General features: G+C 57.4%; 1 protein-coding gene across 1 annotated transcript; it reads right to left on the reverse strand.

The window, feature by feature from the left end:
• Window positions 1-241: 241 nt before the first annotated feature.
• On the reverse strand, window positions 242-14,917 carry LOC112118743 (caspase-1-like). The gene is made up of 9 exons (XM_026658521.1): window positions 14,902-14,917; window positions 12,447-12,743; window positions 11,497-11,594; window positions 10,091-10,264; window positions 9,530-9,764; window positions 9,270-9,422; window positions 5,465-5,574; window positions 2,973-3,078; window positions 242-1,169 (listed from the first exon to the last, which is right to left on the reverse strand). Exons 1-8 carry the CDS (start codon window positions 14,915-14,917, stop codon window positions 2,986-2,988), a joined length of 1,176 nt encoding a protein of 391 aa, XP_026514306.1. The 3' UTR covers window positions 242-1,169; window positions 2,973-2,985.
• Window positions 14,918-15,442: the final 525 nt, after the last annotated feature.

Here is a 15,442-nt window from a genome sequence, read left to right on the forward strand (position 1 = left end):
AGGGAGATGGTTAATTTCTCCTTGTTTTAAGATCCAAGGGGTTTGGATCTGTATTCACCAGGAGTTGGTGGGAGAAAGGAGGGGGATGGTTAATTTCTCCTTGTTATAAGATCCAAGGGGTTTGGATCTGTACTCACCAGGGAATTGGTGAAAGGTTTCTCAAGGCTTTCCAGGGAAGGGAATTAGCTTTGGGAATGGTGGCAGCGGACCAGATCTAAACTGGTAGTTAAGCTTAGAAGTTTTCATGCAGGCCCCCACATTTGTACCCTAAAGTTCAAAGTGGGGAAGCAGCCTTGACAACCCGGGTGATCAGCACCCCAGGTGTGAGCACTGGGTTAGTCTAACCTGGCTGTGAGCAGCCACACTGCAAAACCCCGCCCAAGTTACTGCATCCGCACTGTGGGCAAAGCCCATGGTTCTTTGTGCTGCTGTAAGGTGAGTCGCTGCATGACTCTTTCCCAGCGCGTTTGTGGGACGCGCCTGTCCTGGGCACCTGGGGGGGGACTGTGGGAAGGCAGAGGTGCACCGTCAGCACTGGAGTGATTTAGCTGCATCCTCATGGCCAAGTGGGCAGGCTCCCAGCCCCAGTGAAAGCAGCACCACGCTCGAAGCCACCCTCAGCTGGGGCAGCTAGCCCAGGTGGAAAGCCCAGGTGAGAGGGTTTTGTATGCGGAGGGGAGGGGACAGGAGCCTGGGCTAACTACAGTGAAGACGCCCCTGCTGTTGATATCCCTAATGGGAGACTCCAGCTGTTTACCAAGAAGGATGTGGCTGAGACTCACTTGTCTGACTGTCCGGGGACTCAAAGTCTGGCTACCGGAGGGAATGATCAGAGTGTGAACTGGATCTCAGGGACGGGGCCACGGGGATGTCAGTGCTGTAGGATCTAGATAGCTGGGGGGTGCTGCTGTCTCGCTAGGAAGAGCCATTTGATAGAGATGTGGCAGCAGGAGCTCCAGGCTGATGCTACCGTTGTCCTGTCACAAAGAGGAGGCACTTCCGCAGGGGAAGGGGCTGGTGAGAAGCTGAAGGCACTTCTGGCAGTTCAGAGGAAAGCCACAGGTGGAAAGTGTGCAGGCAGCAGGAAGAGAGACCTTGAGCTTTGTGCCAATGTTGAATGTGCAGACGCTGACTGCGGCAGGGCCCCCATGGGACATGCGCTGGCTTATCTGGAGAGGAGAGAGAAGAGCGACAGTTCACCAGTGCAGCTCGGCAGCACAGGCCATACAGTGGCTCTTCCTCCCCAGGAGGGACGTTGCATTCGCTAAGGATGCGGGAGTCTCGTTCTTGGGCCGGAGCTCCTTCGGGTGAGCCTGGGGAACTCCCTCAGCTCTTAGGGGTATTATAACCTTGAAGGCAGCCATAGCAGGGTAGAGCACAAGGCTGGTCCCTGCTGAGTATAAATGCAGCTCTCTGAACGTCCTGTCACTTCCTTCCTCAGCAAAGACGGTCCCTGCAAGAGAGACACTGGCTCTTCCACCAGCGATTCTGCATCCCAGTGGTTCTCATCAGTATCCCTTCCCCTGCCTCCCAGTCTGATCCAGTAAACGGGCCATTGCCTCTGGTCTCCAGGGTCAGGGGTTTGGGGGGAGGGGGTGGGGAGAGGCTGAATTTGGGGAGCTTGAGAGGGGTATTTGTGCACATCTGTCTGCTCTGTATATTGCATGGGGTTTACAACGGGTTTAGACATGTGCCCGGAACTCTGGGTGCCCTCTATCGCAATGAACAGTCTTTTGCTCTTCTGTGACTCCCTCCAATCGGTCAGTGCCTTGCTGGTGATGCTGTGCCCAGAACAGGCTAGAGTGTGCAAAGGGTCAACTCGCCCTTGCTCCGTCATTTGCTGTCTCTGTGTTTAATGCAAATCACTGGCTTACTGCACTACAACTCCTGGCTACCAAAGCCCCAAGCTCCCGCTCAGCAGCGCTGCTTCCCGGCTGGGGGTTTGTTTTGGGTGGTTTTTCACCAAAGGAATTTTCTGCGTTTCTCCACCATGAATCTCATTTTGTTATTTCCTGCCCACGTTTCTACACCCTGGGATCGAGCATGTCCCTGTTAATGGTCCCAACTCCTGCCAACTTACTCCCCTCTCTTCCTTCACAACGGCACATATTTGATAAAAGCAAATCTAACACTGTTCTTCCCACAGGATACATTGCTGCTGATCATTTCCTTTCTTTCCTGAGCTTCCCACCGGTTTTCCATCCCAAGGAGTGTCACATCCAGCCCAGTGGGAGATCATTTCAGCTAAGAGTGTAATAAACTCCCCCTTTACTAATATCCAGATATTGTAGCTGCTGCATTCCCATTCGCTACTACCTTTACGGGTCAGTCTCAGAGAAGCTATTGTTTGTCTGAGATGATTTGCCCCTCCACCCCATGCTGCTTCCTGCTCAGAGTTCCATTGCCCTAGAGAGGATTACAGCGTTTTCTATTTATTACATTGCTTCACTAGGGATTGAAATTACACTCCCTGGATGCCGAGTTTCCCTCTTCTCTTGCTTCTTTCCTCTTCCTTCCTGGAAAGGTGTAACTCTTCAGGGCAGAACTGTGCTTGGCTAGTGTCTTGTGGCTTCCCCGTGTCTCCCTAGAATTAAAAGTCCCTTTCTGTGCTACGTGTCACTCGTTTCTTCAAGCACAAAGCTGCTCTAAGAAGAGAAGATTAGTCACAGAAAGTTTTGGCTACTAGAACTCCTCTATCCAGGATTTTCCTTCAAACAGCCAGTGTCTACGGAGAGAAGGTTTTAGTTCAGTTCAGAGGATGGGGAGATCTAACTCGCCTGAACCCTAACGTAAGGGGAGAAGCTGCCTTCGAAGTGGAATCTAGATCTGCCAGACCCTGGGCAATCTGGAATCGAGAGTGGAAGGTGAATTTACAAGATATGTCTGGAACGAGAGCCCCGTCGCTTAAAAACACGTGCAGTTACTGGTCATAGTAGAAATGTTTGTTGAGAGACTCCAGAACAGATACTTACTGTGGGGCTGGTTCTAATGGCCTGGGAACAGATAGAACTTTTTTATCATGGTAGTTCTTTCCTTGGTGGGCATCTGACGAGGAAAATTTTGAAAGGAGAGCTGGACCTGAGATGGGGAGGAGAGGTCAGATCAGTCACAATTCCAGGGCACCGGCAGCACTTTAAACACAAACCAAACTGCTACTAGAAAGCCCGGACCTTGAATAACATCGGGGAGAATAGGCAGAATCAAGAGCAGACGTTCCCCTGGGAATCTGCATGATGATAATGACAGCCAGGCTGCACCTCTACTGCCACTAGAGCACATGCATGCTCGAGCCACCTCTGATACAAACACCGCACATGCTATGCATGTCCCAGTACATGCTGCCGTCTGTCATGGCAGGCATGCCCAGGCTGCTCCTGTTGGGCCCAAGAACAAGGAACGCTGCTGTGATCACCAAAACCATTTCTGAATGAATTCTCCAGGGCAGTGGCTCTGAGAGCTGGATGGCAGGTGGAGCTGGAAGGTTCCGTGGCAGCTGGAGAGCGAGAGGAAGGAAAAGGGGCTGGAGGGGGGAGGGAACAGTGTGGAGGAACCAGGGTCCCAGGTGGGAGAAGAAATGGACAAAAACCTTCCCCCATCAGCAGGCTTGGAGAGAAGATGGGGAGAGGGTCAGGGCTTGATGCAGGAATTATTGGGTGAGGTTCCCTGGCCTGCGTTATGCAGGAGGTCAGACTAGATCATCGCAATGGTCCCTTCTGGCCTTAAACACTGTGATTTGTGCGAGTGAGACTGATGCAGAGAATGTCCCTGCGGTCACTTCCCAACAGAGCTGTAGGGTCTGCACTTACCAGCTGTGTGGCAGGAGTAAGTAAATTTTTCATTTCTGAAATGTACGTTACTGGGCCATCTCTGGGACAACAGCTTGAGTGGGGATGGATGGAGGGAAGTTTCACAGCAGGACACCACTCCCGGGGTGGGACCCAGGCCCACAAAGGGATTTAGGCACCTGCAGCCCAATTTTAGGCACCATTGTGGCCCACAGAACTCCTGCTCAGCAGTAGGCGCATAAACTCACTCGACACCTACACTTCTACTGGAAAAGTCTCCTAGACGCCTCTGTTCCTGCCGCTGGCCATGTGTCCAAACGCCCATCTCCCACCCAACTCTCAGCACAATCCTCAGGCCAGGTGGAGATAGACGTTCCCCCACCTATCTGAGCACGCCTAACTCCATACAAAACAGCCGGGGAAGAGGCAAGAACAGGGAGATGTGTCCTTTAGCCCCCTGGTTAGGGCTAGGATGTGGGAGACCCCAGGTCAATTCCCCCTCTGCCTGATGAGGAGACGGGATTAGAACAGGGTGAGCGCTCTGACCGTAGGGTCACTCACCCTCGGTCTCCAGCCCAGCTAATTCTTTAGCCACGGTGGAATGGCTGCAACAGGAGCGACCAGGGAGCCCCACAACAGACTATCCCAGAGCCCAGTGGTTAGCGCCTTCTCCAGAGACGGGAGACCCCTTCTCCTATCAAGCAGATGAGGGACTTGAAGCTGGGTCTCTCTCATCCCAGAGGAGCCCTGACCACTGGACTAAGGTTTTGAGGGAGGATACAATTTTGTCACGGATTCCGTGATTAACAAACCTCCACGACTTCTTTGGCTTCAGCTCCAGCTGTCATAGGGGCTGGAATCCCCCCCGCCCCACTTGGGTTGTCAGTGTCCCCCCATGGGGCTCGAGCTTCCCTCCCCCGGGTGGTCAGACCCCCCCTGTTATTTTTAGTAAAAGTCAGGGACAGGTCATGGGCGTCTGTGAATTTTTGTTCATTGCCCACAACCTGTCTGTGACTTTTACTAAAAATACCCGTGACAGACTCTTAGCCTTAGTTATGAGGGAGGACGCCATTTGGGGTGGAGCTGGGGGGTGCACCACCACTCTTCCTGCAAGAAACAGCTCACACAGAGGGGTTCCTGGCTGTGGTCACAAGGAGAGACAGGCACCTCCCTGCAGCCTGGGCTTAGGTGCCTAAGGCTCTGCGAGGGGTGGGGCTTAGTACACCCCCCTCTCATTGGCATCTTCCATTGGCCAGCTTAGGTGGCTCCCCATCTATCGGGCTGGCTTTTGTGGATCCCATCCTGCGGGAGCCTGTCTCTCCCCATGCACTGCACAGGGAGCCTGGGGCCTAGCTCACAGGGTGTGGAATCCACTAGGTGGCAGGTTGCTTCCAATTCGGCACTGCAAGACCTGTCCCTTTGTGGGTCCGGCCAGGCCATTGCCTCTCCTCTCAGATTGCCCTGAAGACGTGCGCTGTGAACTCTGCTAAGATTCCCCCGATCAAACAGACACGGAGCATGTTTGAATATACTGTGCACTGTGGATGCCTGTAGGGGACTGATTTGCATGAGCAGCCAGAGCTCCTCATGGGGCTGGGGACAGTTCCCTGCTGCGGTACTGCTGATCGTAGCAGGGGGGGTGTTCCCAGTAACCCCAGTAACAGGAAGGACGGAGTCACCTTTCGGAAGATCTCCTCCAAGGGGAAGCGGCAGGCATTGGTTCGAAGATGCTCTATCAGACGGGTGATGAAGACGGACCCAGTTTTTGGACATCTCCAGGACAAAGTGTCTGTGGAGACAAAAGGCTGTTACACAACGTGGAGTAGGGCTGCTTCTGTTCCTCTAGACTACAACAGACACTGGAGATGTGGGGGCTGGGGCTGGCAAAGGGATTTCACCCTTCACAGAGCAGCTGGGAGTTCTCAATGAGGCTGAAGTTAAGGGAAGAGAAGAGGAATGACTAGGAGGGCAAAGCTGAGCGGTTCTGGCCCAGTCGCTGGGGGGTAATAGAAGCCTATATAAGAAAAAGACCCCAAAATCGGGAGTGTCCCTGTAAAATCGGGACATCTGGTCACCCTACTGCGGGGTGGGGAGAGGAAGAGGCGGGTCAGGGTGGTAAGATGGTTCATTGGCGATCGAGGGCTGTGAGGGATTGCCACAGACACAGTGCTATGCCAAGCAGACCCCTTCCTAGCTCAGGCCAGAAGGGGCCTGTACCAGGGTGGCTTGCCCAGGGGCTGGAGAGCCGGAGGCCAAGCCAGCCCTGATGACAAGGATGAGCTACGCCTGGGGGGAATCAAGTGGTCCCACCCAGGGTAAAAGGCAGCCAGAAGCTGCAGGTTGAGCAAGTGACTGAGCCTGCAAGAAGCAGGAGAAAGCTCTCCAGGTAGGGAGAGATGGACAGACCCCCGAGGAGGAGGGGGCTGTGGCCAGCTACAGCTGGGGAGAAGCCGGCCTCAGGCTGTGGTTTGTTTGGAAAGCCTTTGTGTTAGATGCTGGGAGAGGGAGCCTAAACTGCAGTCGGGGGCCAATGTGCACCGGAGGCTCAATAAACAGGATCCTTTGGGTTTGAATTACTCTGTGAACTGTGACTTCGCCAATGGCTGCAGAAGAGACGGGACGGCCACAGAGGCAAGAGGCTGGAGAGCAACTCCCAGCCAGGAGAAGGCGCTTGGGGGGCAGTAGGTGGCCACACAGCTACAGGGCCATTATGATTATCTGAGCCAGTGGTTTCCAAACTTTGTTCCGACAAGGACTCCTTTGGCATTTTACTAAGTGTCCTGGACCCCTTTCATTCCCAGTCCTAGCAGAATATCCTGCCAGTGCGACCTCCCACACACAGTGTGGTCACGCTGCACAGAGGATGCCGTTTTGGTCTCAAAATGGCCTCCTCCGTGCAGCAAAAGTGCCAGAACATTGTTCCGGCATATTCCGACCCTGGCTCAAGGGACGGACCCCCGCGTAACCCACTGTGGACCCCACTTGGGGAACTGCTGATCTCCTGTACAGCACAGGCCAGAGAACAAATGGAAAGGGCAAAAGCAGAACAGATCTGAGTCTCCAGTTATCCCAGAGAGGGACCGTCACCTGCAGGGCTTTCTGGAAAGCTCGCTAACCAGAGGGCTTCCCATTCCAGGTCTCTGGGTCACAGCTCTCCTGCAGGAAATCCAGGTCTGTGGGCCCTGACTGCACTGCAATACCACACCCTGCTACACCCACTCTTTGTCAAGCCGGGCTCTGCTCAATCCAGTTTAGTGAGTCCTCTCTGCAGAGCTAGATACGCAGCAGGGGGCCAAGAGGCTACTAGAGACGGAGTGCAGCTCCCGGCTGTAGGTGCAGTCAGGAATGAGCCTCTGGACTTCCTGGCTCACGGGCTGGCCTGGGCTGACTCCAGACAGTTGGGTGAGCGGCTTGTGCTCCAGCATCTAAACTTTGCTTTCAAAAGAGGCCTCCAGCCACTGTTCCCTCTAATTTTTTACATCCATGTGCAGAATGAATTTTGTTATGTGAATCAATATGGAGGTGATGTGTGGTGGGGGTGGGGCTGAGGGGTTCGGATTGTGGGAGGGGCTCAGGGCTGGGGCAGGGGGTGAGGGCTCCGGCTAGGGGTGTGGGTTCTGGGGTGGGGCTGGGGATAAGGGGTTTGGGATGTGGGAGGGGCTCAGGGTTGGGAAAGACGGTTGGGGTGTGGTGGGGTGCGGGCTCTGGGGTGGGGCTGGGGGTTTGGTGCAGGCTGCCCCGGCTGTGGTGGGGAAAGAGAGGACTACCCCCAGCCCTCTCTCGCTGCAGCAGCTCAGGGCCGGGTGATAGGTGCCAGGGCTGGGGCGGGCTAAGGGAGGGGCGCCTCTCCCTGGCAGCTCCAGTGGGGCTGGGCCGGGCCGGGGGATGGGCGCCTCTCCCTGCCTGCATGGCCCTTGACAGCCTGCTGCACGGCTGTGTGGCCGCGCAGCTTACAGGGAACTTAGCCTCCAGCCCTCCTGGCTGTGCAGAAAGCCTCCCAGTGTGGCAGAGTGAAAGCAGGGCAGACATGTCTGCAAAGAGCTGGAGAGCAGTGCTTGGAGTGATGTGAGCCACGCTCATTTCCGGGGGCCCTGACTGCGAAGCCCAAGGGTGGCCATTCAAAGGTCAGCAGCTATTCATTGTGTGGGGAAACCTCCAGCCTCTCCCCCAGCCCCTAGAGAGCCTTGGGGGAGATGGCCAGAGACGTAAAGGTGATGTGACAGTGGACAGGGAGCCAGGGGAGGGACGTGATCAGATGGATGGAGAAGGAAGGTGGCTCTATCGCTGGATTCTGGATGGGCCAGAGGGAAAGGGAGCGTCCGGGTGGCCAGCGGGAGGCAGGTGCAGCAGTCAGGACCTGGATTAGAGATCTGGTGTGGGAATGGAAAGAAAAGAAGGGATCTTGGAGATGCTGAGGAGGAAGCAGCAGAGTTTGGAAATGGCCGGGATGGGCAGCAAGGGAGAGGGCGGAGTCAGAAATAGCCCCCACGGTGCTGGCCTGAGTGACAGGGGCTGGGGGCTCTCGACCGTGGTGGAGAAGGGGGAGGGTTTGGGAGGGAAGGGAAGGTGTTTGGGTTTGGCCGTGTTCAGGATAAGATGATGACAGGACACTCGACAATGTTCCCTCTAATTTTTCCCATGCATGTGCGGAATGAATTTTGTTATGTTCACCAATATGGAAGTGGTGTGTGGCGGGGGTGGGGCCGAGGGGTTCGGAGTGTGGGAGGGGCCTCAAGACTGAGGCAGAGGGTTGGGTACGGGGGTGGGGGTGAGGGCTCTGAGGTGGTGCCGGGGATGCAGGCTGCCCTGGGGCCGCGGCAAGGAGAGAGGACTCTCCCCAGCCCTCTCTCCCGCAGCAGCTCCGGGGCTGGGGGAGAGCGTCTCTCCCCACCGTGGCAGGTCTGGGGCTGAGGCCAGGGGAGAGGCGCCTCTCCCCGCTGCAGCCCTGAGCGCCTGTGTGGCCCTTGATAGGCTGCTGTGCAACGCGCAGCTTAGAGGGAACTTAGACCCCCGAAGGGAGATGTCCAAGAGCCAGGCCGAGAGGCGGGATTGGACGTCAGGAGACAGGCGAGGCATGGAGAGAGCTGTGTGAGCCATCAGCGTGCAGATGAGAGCTGCGGCCTGTGGGGCTGTCCAGGGTGTGAAGGGAGACGAGCCAAGGGCAGGGCGCCTGGGAACCCCCTGAGAGTGACGGGGGCAGCCCCACCAAAAGGGGTCGTGTTCAGAGTGGTAGGAGAGGACAGTGTCTCAGTGCCCAGTGAGTGGCTGGGAGGTCAAGGCTGGGGTAGAGGCCCTAAGGACTGGCCAGGAGGAGGCCATTGGAGGCCGTGGTGGGAGCAGATCAGCAGAGCAGAGAGAGCAGATCGGGGTTCGGAGGGTCTCAGGAAGAGCTGGATACATGGGCTCAGCCAATTTAGAGCCAATGCTCTCTGTGCATGTCCCAGCACAGCCCCAGCCCCGGGCCTGCTCCTGGCAGCCAGTTACCTGGCGTTGTAGCGTGGAAACCGATGAAATCGCTCTCCACGTGGATTTGGTGACTTGCATCATCTTCTAACCCTTCAGGGGGCAGCGGAGCGAGGCTGGAGCCGCCTCCAGGGAGCTCTGCAGAGTCACTCACCAACACCTGTCCGTGGTTCTCTGGGAAACATGGGCACCAGTTACGGCCCAGAGCAGGCCATGTTTTCCCTTTCCCACACCCCTGTTCCAGTGGGTGCCACCCGCCCTGTCCCGGAGTGCAGGCTCACCCCCACGGCAGGCCTGAATGATGATCACTTTGGGTTTTCCCAGCAGTGCCTGGCAATTCTTGTTGTTGAAGGTGCTGTAGATGGTGTCAATGGGAAGGATGTCTGTGGACTCGCTTTGGCTCTTTGTCCCGCACAGGCCAGCCCTGACGCCATGAGACATGAGCACGAGGAAGGTGCTATCCGAGGTCCGGTGCTCGTTCCGAGCAGCAAACTGCTTCAGGGTCTCCACCATGGCCTGAAAGCAACGCGGGGACAGCAGTGTCAGTGAACAGCAGCCAGAAGAATGACTGCTACTCCTGAGGGCACCGCTGGGGGTGGGGTAAGACCTCCAGCGGCAGCAGCCAGTGCCCTCTGGGATGGAGGATTTCCATGGAGAGAGTGTTCCCGTCCCAGAGAGGGCTTGGGGAGGGATCTGACGTCCCCCTACTGGCAGCTCCTAGAAGGAACCAGCCCCAAGACCCCTGCCAAGGGGGGACTGAACCAGGAATGAACCAAGCAAAGGTCACAACATCTTCCCCAGGGGCCTGGGGCAGTCACTGGTGGCTTGGGGAGGTCCTGTACCTGGGAGTTCAAGTTGCAGTGAGTTTCCACCTTGTATCCCAGCCCTTCTAGAAGCCTCTTCATCCCATTCACGTCCACGTCAGCCCCGTCCCTCCTGCGGAGATGCTCAAACTCAACATTACAGATGATGAGGGCCAGGCGGGTTCGCGTCGCCTTGTCCAGGATGGAATAGATCTGTAAGAAAGGAAAACTCATGCTGGGCCGGCCACGACGCAGCCCTCACTTCGGGGGCTTAGTGCACGTGGCAGAATGGAGCCACGACCCATAGGGAGGTTGTTACCCACATCTCTAGATACCACTCCTCAAATTACCAAGGACCCCCTTCTGCTCCATGCCCCTCAGCATCCCTACAAGGAGACTGTCCCATGGCCCCTGGGCAGTAGGTCTCTGTGGAGGAAGAGGGCGCCCTCCAAGTACTCTCTCATGGGGGCTGTTGTTGAGGGGGAAAGGGTCTATATCATCCTGGTGGATGCAGCCAGACTTAGCTCCAGTCCCCGTATGACACTGTTCACACAGCCAGAAACATAGCTGGGGCCACTACAGCCAAACAGCTGGGCACAGCTGGGCCAGAGGCTGAGTGGGGAGAGCTAGGATCCAGCCCGATCCCCACGTCTGCACAGCCAGGTGGTGGAGAATGGGTGGTCTCTGACTGGAGTTCGTGTCAGCTGGTGAAGCGTTACTGCAGTGCTAGTGTGTGCGGCGGTTTCTAATGGGGTCTGTTAGCGAAAACGAGTCCGTGAGGCTGCGCAGAACCCCAGGAAAGTGCTGCCTCGGGCCAGAGCTCCTGCCTTCAGAGCATTTTTAAGGGGCCGTTGGAGCATGAGGATGATCTTGGTCTTCGGTGTATAAAGCAAACCTGCCTGTGATTAATCACGTGGGGCTGGCTGGACCTTGCCCTCCACAGAGGAGCCTGCAGCGCTCTCACGACCATCACGGAGAAGCTTAGCTTCCTCTTGGGGACTGTTCCCCAACTGCTCGGGTAACCTCTGGAGGGCTCAGAAAGATCTTGCTGCTTCCATGGCTTCCCCCCTCCCTGACACCACACAGCTGATCTGGCATTGGAGGCAGCAATCAAAGGTATCTGGCAGGAAGGGGCAACTTGCAGTCTCCGTGCAGCTAAAATCAAACACTGTCAAACCGCCGAGACCAGCCACTTCTCCTCTGGCTCCACACTGTACAGACAAAGGTGTAGGGCTTGGGGGGCAAAATTGTCAGGAGGGTGGTTTCCACCCCTCCTGCACCCCGGTCCTGGGGCCCCATCGGGGGTGCAATGGCACTGATGCTGTACACATTCACAGCCATGCTGGAGGTAAAACCTGGCTGTAGCCAGCAGGCTGTGCCTGAGCTCTGGGGTCTCTGCCGCATGCACCCGATGGGAGAAGCCCAAAGGGAGCAGCACAGAGCACCTCCTTTGCTTCCTCCTTCTGGATCCGCTGGACGAATTCCCGGGGGCAGGGCTGGATCCATTCCTGAGATGGCGCTGGCTGGGTTTCTGCAGCAGTCCCTGGGATCATAAACCCTGCGTTAGCTGAGAGGAGGCAGTTAGTAGCTGGGAGCCACACGTGCTGTCCTGAAATCCCCCCTGGGAAAGGCAGAGGGAGAAACGCAGAACAGGGAGCAGCAAGGCGAGGCGGCTACCCCTCCACACTGGCTAGTGCGATGGGGTGGGTTGGCGAGGGCAGAACCACGGCCTGCTGGGGGGCTGAGATAGGCAGGGCCGTGACTGTCCAACTTCCGGGAGTCTCCCGCGTTCAGCAGAGACAGCCTGAGTTGTCCCTCTCCATCGCCCCTCGACTGCCACTGTGCACCTGGGAGTGACAGGGTCATGGAACGTGGTGGGTGGACTCAGGGTACCCTGCTCTGGAAGGAGGGCAGCATCTCCGCACTCTGGGCAGCATGTGGGGCCCGGCTCAGCTGCTGCCCAGCCCTCGCCCCAAGGGGAGATCCCAGCGTGAGGAACCCCGTCCCCAGCAGGACGCTCATGGGGCTGTGCTAGCACCTCTGCCACTCAGGGCAGGAAGCTGCTCAGTCCTTTGCTGACGCCCAGCAGGGAGGGGTGGGTCAGCCTGGCCTCTCTAGCTGCCCTGTTGGGAATCAGGGGTCCGGGGAATCCCAGTGCAGCCAAAGCCTGTGTTTGGAAAGAGCAGGGCACGTCCGTGGCATTGGCTCTGCCCAGAGTGGGAAACATGGGCCTGGGCAGCAGCATGTCGCACGCCCTGGAAGGGGAGAGAACCCTGCACGGAGTGGGGCTCCCACAGGCCAGTGCCCATGGGAGAACCCCTGCCCAGCCCAGCCGGGTGTCCCGTGCGTGCAGCCCCACAGAGATTGGAGAACCAGCCCTTGTGGCACCACTCACCCGAGGGGGCTCCGAGCCCCAGCTCTGTGGCCAGGTGGACATCTCTGACGCAGAGGCGCTCAATGAATATTTCGCTGGCTCTGGCACCCTTTTTCCTCACCCCATCAATCAGGCACCTGGCTTGGTCACTCTTCTTACTGTAGCTCTCCCTCACCTCCTCCACTTCCTCCTCGTTCAGCACCTGTCTCTCCAGCAGGTCGTCCAGCAGGGTGCTGATCACGGCCTTGCTCACGCTCTCCACAAACTTGATCCGCACGTCGCTTAACTTCCGATCTGTAAGAGCAGCCACGTGAGCCCCTGGGGCCTCCCCTCAGGGTATTTGTACCTGGCCATGGCGGTGCCAGGCCCCGTGTGCATGTACCGTGCTGCACCAGGCAGCTCCTTCCCATGGGGGTTGCACTAGTGGAGCTCCCGTAGGGACCACTGATACAGCCATGGCTCACCCCACAGCCCTCCATGTGCACCCCACACATTCCTTCACACACATCTCCCCACTCACTGCACCAGCCTCCAGCGCCTGCCCAAGCACACACACACACTGGGCTGGCTCGCTAACCTGTGACATTTTTATGAGGCTGCCATTTTGTTTTCCAGACTCGCAGCCTTCATTACGGTGAGTCCCTCGCTGTTCCTGGCGTGACAAGACCCTGCAGTGAGCCCAGTCTGTGGCTGCACTGCTCGGCCAGGGGAGACCTGTCCCAGGCACTCAGTGCACGGTTAGCTCACACCTCCATGGCAATGTCCTTAACTGTTTCACGTGAGAGTCAATGATTGGGTTAAACCTCACTGACGCTGCTGGTGGTCGTGACAGCCACTTTCAGTCAGGTTAAAGAAGCAATTAAGCTCCCTTGTGGAACCAGAGAGCTGACACAACAGGAGCGTCCGCCCATGCCAGCCCATCAAGAAGCCAGCTACGGTGGTGGAGGGATTTCACTGAGTGTGGGGTGGGGCGGGGTGCGTGTCTGAGAGACGCGGCAGACGCACCAGAGGAGCAGCGAGGAAGCACCAGACACAGCCACGTTCCCGCGGATCGTGCGACCATGAGAAAAGCGAAGCGCTCCAGGAGCTGCGAGGCCGGAGCCTGGTGACCCAGAATGCCCGGCTGCCCGGCTGCGCGCTGAACAGGCAGGAAGTGGCAGAGCTAGAAGGGCTAATGAGTAACCTTAGCTCCACCCCTCACCAGAGTGACACTGTCTGGCCTCTCTTTCGCAATGGGGACATTGCTCCCTTTGCGTTCCAGCCTGCCCGCTGGGGGGAGGGGAACGTCATAGGGAACTTCGGGCTGGGCTACACTGAAAACTCACATCGCGCCGAGCTACGTCTCTCAGGCACAGAACAATCCACCCCCGAGAGCGAGAGACGCAGGGCAGGTCTACACTTAAAAGGCTACATTGGCACAGCTGCACCCCGTAGCACTTAAGTGAAGACGCTCCTAGCCCAGCGGGAGAGCTTCTCCCATTGGCGTGATTAATCCACCTCCGCACAAGGCAGAAGCTATGTCCACGGGACAAGCTCTCACTGACACAGCGCTGTCTGCCCGGGCTAGGTCGGTGTAACTACAGCGCTCAGGGGCGTGGATTTTTCACACCCTCAAGCGATGCAGTTATACCAGTGTAAGTCTGTAGTGTAGCTCTGGCTGTAGGCCTGTATCTAGACAACCCATCCCCCGGTGTAGGCAGCGCTAGGTCAGTGGAAGAATTCTGCCATTGACTTAGCTGCCTCCTCTTGGGGAGGTGAATAAACGACAGTGATGGGAGAACCCCCCTCCTCGCTGCAGGGCGTGGCCCCACGGCTGCGTTTGAAGTGCAGACATCCCCTAAGGCCTGGACTACACTAGGAAATTCGGTCAGTTGAACTACTTTGCTCAGAGGGGTGAAAAATCCACTCCCCTGAGCGACGCAGTTAAAGCGACCTAACCCCTGGTGTACACGGGGCTAGCGCTCTTGGGAGTGGAGTGCATGTGACGATGGGAGAACCCCTCCTTGCAGGGTAGGTGGGACTTCACCGAACCGCTACAGCGGCACCCCTACAGCGTTTCAGCCATAGACAAGCCCTGAGTGTGTAAACGTAACGCAGCCACTAGCGCTGAAAGCTCGGCACTGTTTTCTCCTAAAGCTCCCAGGTTGTCCATAGTCCAGGGCTCGCCCTTGGGGTCTAGAGGAAGCAGGGAGACCAGTTCTTGGCTGGGAGCAGTGTTGCCAAGGCCAACGCTGATGGGACTCCCGCCCAGCCCAGCAGGAGAGCCAGCTCCAGCTAGACACCTAAATCCAGATCGAGGCACCCAAGTGTGAATAGCCTGGAGGGGCTCAGACTGCAATAGTCAGGCCATGTATTTCGCGGCCTAAATACCCAGGTGAACATGTTGACCTTAACCTTTGTCCCCGTTCCCCCTTCTGTCAATGGGGCTGGTGAACAGCCTGTCACGGGGAGGGCGGGGTGCAGATGAAGCGCTAACCGTCCCCAGACGCCATGTTCAGCCCCTAGCAGCCAGGGAGCTAGTGGCCCCCGACACCCAGCTGCTTTGGACAAGTGCTCTTTGCCAAACCTATTGGGGCAGGAGGCGCCCTGCGCGTGCAGGTTCGGCTCCATCGCAAAGGATCCTTGGCCTGGCCCTCCCAGAGCTCCTGCCATTGACTGGCCGGGTGGCGGAGCAGGGGAATGGGGCAGCTCTGTGTGGGGCACAGGCGGGGGATGCTGTGGCGCTGGTCTGTCGGGCTGCTGGCCACTCTCCCTGGCCCAGGAGGGATTCAATGCCTTGGTTTATTCCTTCAAACAAAACCCTCCCAAAGTAACACAAAACAGGCTGCAGGAGCCCTGCCTGCCCCCTCCAGGGCCAGTCCCAACCCCCTGCCCCTCCCCCTTCTGCAGCTGAGCTCCCTCCACCCCCCACAGAAACCCCCTGCCCCTTCCCGGCTGGGGCTGAGAACTGAACAGGGCTGGCTGGCCCCAAGCCCTTAAAGGGGCAAAACGTCCCGTGACACGTCCCTTGTGGGGGG

The sequence above is a fragment of the Terrapene carolina genome, unplaced genomic scaffold (assembly GCF_002925995.2).
Source record: "Terrapene carolina triunguis isolate 2854851 unplaced genomic scaffold, T_m_triunguis-2.0 Scaffold454, whole genome shotgun sequence".
Lineage (NCBI taxonomy): Eukaryota > Metazoa > Chordata > Testudines > Emydidae > Terrapene > Terrapene triunguis.

Excerpts from the sequence above, each read along its gene's own strand:
- LOC112118743 (XM_026658521.1), bottom strand. Across the intron at positions 11,595-12,446 it reads GGGGCTCGGAGCCCCCTCGG|GGACTGCTGCAGAAACCCAG; the intron begins GTGAGTGGTGCC and ends TTATGATCCCAG. Across the intron at positions 3,079-5,464 it reads TGGAGGAGATCTTCCGAAAG|GTCCAGCTCTCCTTTCAAAA; the intron begins GTGACTCCGTCC and ends TCCCCATCTCAG.